Source organism: Austrofundulus limnaeus, unplaced genomic scaffold, assembly GCF_001266775.1.
Source record: "Austrofundulus limnaeus strain Quisiro unplaced genomic scaffold, Austrofundulus_limnaeus-1.0 Scaffold639, whole genome shotgun sequence".
NCBI lineage: Eukaryota > Metazoa > Chordata > Actinopteri > Cyprinodontiformes > Rivulidae > Austrofundulus > Austrofundulus limnaeus.
In genome coordinates, this window is record NW_013953041.1 from 256,758 (window position 1) to 260,755 (window position 3,998).

General features: G+C 45.0%; 1 protein-coding gene across 2 annotated transcripts; it reads left to right on the forward strand.

Annotated features, from left to right (window-relative positions):
- Window positions 1-701: 701 nt before the first annotated feature.
- LOC106531475 (actin, cytoplasmic 1) lies at window positions 702-3,429 on the forward strand. Of its 2 annotated transcripts, XM_014027351.1 has the most exons (9): window positions 702-806; window positions 1,485-1,609; window positions 1,686-1,814; window positions 1,900-2,010; window positions 2,093-2,177; window positions 2,248-2,409; window positions 2,492-2,683; window positions 2,767-2,948; window positions 3,026-3,429. In XM_014027351.1, exons 2-9 carry the CDS (start codon window positions 1,487-1,489, stop codon window positions 3,167-3,169), a joined length of 1,128 nt encoding a protein of 375 aa, XP_013882805.1. In that variant the 5' UTR covers window positions 702-806; window positions 1,485-1,486; the 3' UTR covers window positions 3,170-3,429. The 2 variants fall into 2 exon arrangements, with proteins under 2 accessions (XP_013882805.1, XP_013882806.1); XM_014027352.1 differs by lacking the exon at window positions 702-806 and having other exon boundaries at window positions 1,173-1,609.
- Window positions 3,430-3,998: the final 569 nt, after the last annotated feature.

Here is a 3,998-nt window from a genome sequence, read left to right on the forward strand (position 1 = left end):
AAATGAATCCGAAACACAAATAAATATACAACTAACTGCTCAGATTTTTATTTAAAGAATATATTAATAATCAGTTTTCACAGATGTAATTAAATAAATCTGGTTTAACAGATCATGTTTTATGTTTATTTTGCAGTTTTTATTAAATTTAATTCTATGATTAAAGGTTCTGCTCTGCAGGTCTGCTTTGGCCTCAGGAGTCCTGCAGACCTGGGTCCACATCAGACCTGCAGAGACCTTCTCTGAGACTTTCTGTTAATAAATAATAAAATCATAAATTAAAAAATGTTTCAGTTTTCAGTCACACAGAAAGTTTTACTTTAACTAAAATGAAATATTTTACATTTTTGAGGTGAAAATATGAGGAAGTTTAATTGTTTTTATTTTACTTTCTGTTCAGACATGAAGTCAGACTTTTATTTTCTGTCCTCCTCAGGTAAACAGCTTCATTTACTTTGTTTATTTCTTGTTGTTTATGTGTTTATTTGTTTATTTATTTGCTTTATTCAGTTCAGATTCCTTCACTTCACCCTGTCAGAAGCCTCTCAGGTGAGTTTCTAACTGCTTCCTCCTGACTGACGCCTCCTGCAGCCAATCAGAGCGTGAGCTGAGGCTGATCAGCGCATCCTGGTCACCTGGACCAATCAGAGCGCGAGTTGTAAGAACATTACCTTATATGGAGAAGGCCCGCGGCCCCCGGAGCGCAGATAAAGCCGGTGCTGCTGGTTTGGAGCAGCTGCAGTAACGAAGCACAGCTGGGCACGAGGACTCACAGACAGGCACACCCCTCAACTCACCTGAGACAGGTAAGATTACAGACCCTCTGCTGGGACTCAAACTGTGACTTTTATTTGTTACATTTATTATTTATCAAGAGGGAAAATGGCTTAGTTTTGCTTAAGTTTAAAAACAGTGATTAAACTTCCTGTTTTGTGTTTTTAAAGGAGGAAATGTTTAAAAAAATCAGCTATAAACTTCAAACTAAAATTTGTTTTTGTTAAACTGAGTGAATCAAAAAGAAAAATAAGTAGGTCCTCTGGATGGGTTCTTAAGTGAAACGTTTCGTCTCGACGAAACGTTTCACTTAAGAACCCATCCAGAGGACCTACTGATTTTTGTTGTTCTACCTGTATTACTGAGATGCATCAGGATTTATTAATTAACTCGGTCTTCTTCATGAATCTGTTCACTGAAGACTCAGATTTTCTAATAACTAATTTAATAAAGTGCACAAAGTGGTCCAGGTGAGATTTATTAGCTGATTTCAGCTTCAATCTGGGTGTGGAAGGATTTAATCTGAAGCTAATCTTCAGTTGGTCACACCCAGCTGCTTGGACCTGCAGACATGACATAACAAGAACCTGTTCCTGTTTTTTTTCTAAAGTCTGGGTGTGGCCTGTGAGTGGGCGGGGCATCTCCTGCTTCCAGTAAACTCTCAGGTGTGTCTCCGGCTCGTTGGATTAACGAGTGTTTCTCATTAACAGACATGGATGACGATATCTCTGCCCTGGTTGTTGATAATGGATCTGGTATGTGCAAGGCTGGATTTGCCGGGGACGATGCTCCTCGTGCCGTCTTCCCGTCCATTGTTGGACGCCCCAGACACCAGGTACCCCACCCGGACCCTGAAGGTTCCCCCTCCACCTGAGTGAGTGTATAAATCTGACCCAGGTGTGTGTTTGCAGGGTGTGATGGTCGGTATGGGACAGAAGGACAGCTATGTGGGAGACGAGGCCCAGAGCAAGAGGGGTATCCTGACCCTGAAGTACCCCATCGAGCACGGCATCGTCACCAACTGGGACGACATGGAGAAGGTCCGATCAGGCTTTTATTTAAAAAAAAATAAAATAAAACTCTTCTAATGTTCAGTCCTGAGATCTAACAGTACTCTGCCCTCAGATCTGGCACCACACCTTCTACAACGAGCTGCGTGTTGCTCCAGAAGAACATCCCGTCCTGCTGACTGAAGCTCCCCTCAACCCTAAAGCCAACAGGGAGAAGATGACCCAGGTGAGTCCAGTCCAGTCAGACCCCCCCCCAGTGGGTCCATATTCTGTCTTGAGTGCAGCAGCTAAAACTAAACTGTCTTCAGATCATGTTCGAGACCTTCAACTCTCCTGCCATGTATGTGGCCATCCAGGCTGTGCTGTCCCTGTACGCCTCCGGTCGTACCACAGGTGAGTCAGGTTTCAGGTAGAGGGTCTCTATGGTCTGTGGTGGTCTCTGACGGTACGTCTGGTCCTGCAGGTATCGTGATGGACTCCGGAGACGGTGTGAGCCACACTGTGCCCATCTACGAGGGTTACGCCCTGCCCCACGCCATCCTCCGTCTGGATCTTGCCGGCAGAGACCTGACGGACTACCTGATGAAGATCCTGACGGAGAGGGGCTACAGCTTCACCACCACAGGTAGGCCTCACCTGGACCCACTTGGACCTGTCTGAACCGGTCTAACCTTCCTTCGTAATGACCCTGAACCCTCTGCTCTCAGCTGAGCGTGAGATCGTGCGTGACATCAAGGAGAAACTGTGCTACGTGGCGCTGGACTTCGACCAGGAGATGCAGACCGCAGCCTCCTCTTCCTCACTGGAGAAGAGCTACGAGCTTCCTGACGGACAGGTCATCACCATCGGCAACGAGAGGTTCCGCTGTCCCGAGGCGCTCTTCCAGCCGTCGTTCATCGGTCAGTTTCACTTTAAACCAGGTTTTAGTTGACCCCGACGTGTCAGGTTTTATGGTCTCTAATAAAACGTGGTCTTGTTTCAGGGATGGAGTCTGCTGGGATCCATGAGACCACCTACAACAGCATCATGAAGTGTGATGTGGACATCCGTAAAGACCTGTACGCCAACACGGTTCTGTCTGGAGGAACCACCATGTACCCTGGAATCGCTGACCGCATGCAGAAGGAGATCACCGGCCTGGCCCCGCCCACCATGAAGATCAAGGTAGGTTACAGCAGATGAGACTTGCTGCCCCTCCCCCTCCCTGCAGCAGCTGTTTAACCGGTCTCTCCTGTCTTTAGATCATCGCTCCTCCAGAGAGGAAGTACTCAGTCTGGATCGGAGGCTCCATCCTGGCCTCCCTGTCCACCTTCCAGCAGATGTGGATCAGCAAACAGGAGTACGATGAGTCCGGTCCCGCCATCGTCCACAGGAAGTGCTTCTAAGCTGCACCCCCCCACTCCCCCTGGTGGTCAAAGTGCTTTAATCTGCTCATCAGCTGAGATGAGGTGTAGTTTGTCTTGTGTGAACAGACTGAAACATAACTCAAGATTATCTGCACGGATTTCAACCTTCAACCTGTGAGTTTATCGAGTCCAGATGTTCAGGAGGAGCTGAACAGTTTCTGCTCGTCAGGCTTGTTGTAACTTAAAGCATGAAACCACTGTTCATCCTGAGGAAAATAAAAACTTTTGTTTACAGCTGATGTCCTGTCTTTTGTTACTAACTTTAACTATTGAACCACATTTCTTCTGTCTTTAACTTGTGGCTACGCTCTGAACTTTGACCATAAAACATGTCTGAGTTGGTGAGGTGTCAGAAAAGGAACTTTGTAACACTAATCAAACCTGAGTTCACAGTTGTAAGTACAAATACTTTACAGTAAAACTCTTGGTTATTTATACTTGAGTAATTCCTTAAAAGGTAGGTTTTGTTCCAGCTCATTGTTAAACTATCCTGATTGTCCTGGATAGTGAACTAAGTATAAATGCCTTCTGACACTCCTTTACGATTCAGCTTTTTTTTTTTTTTTTTGAAAACATTTACTCATGTACATTGTTGGATTTACTGATACTAGTAAAAATATACTGGATACTGAAGAGTTTTACTAATGAAACTTTAATACTTTCGAGTATCACTTTGTAGTACTTTTCCACCCTGAGTTTTGAACATGGTTTCTTCCTGCAGAGGTCAGATTAAACCTCCTGCCTGATCAGGAGTGTCTGAACCTGCATAAGTGACTAAAACTGATTTGACTTGGAACTAGAATAACTT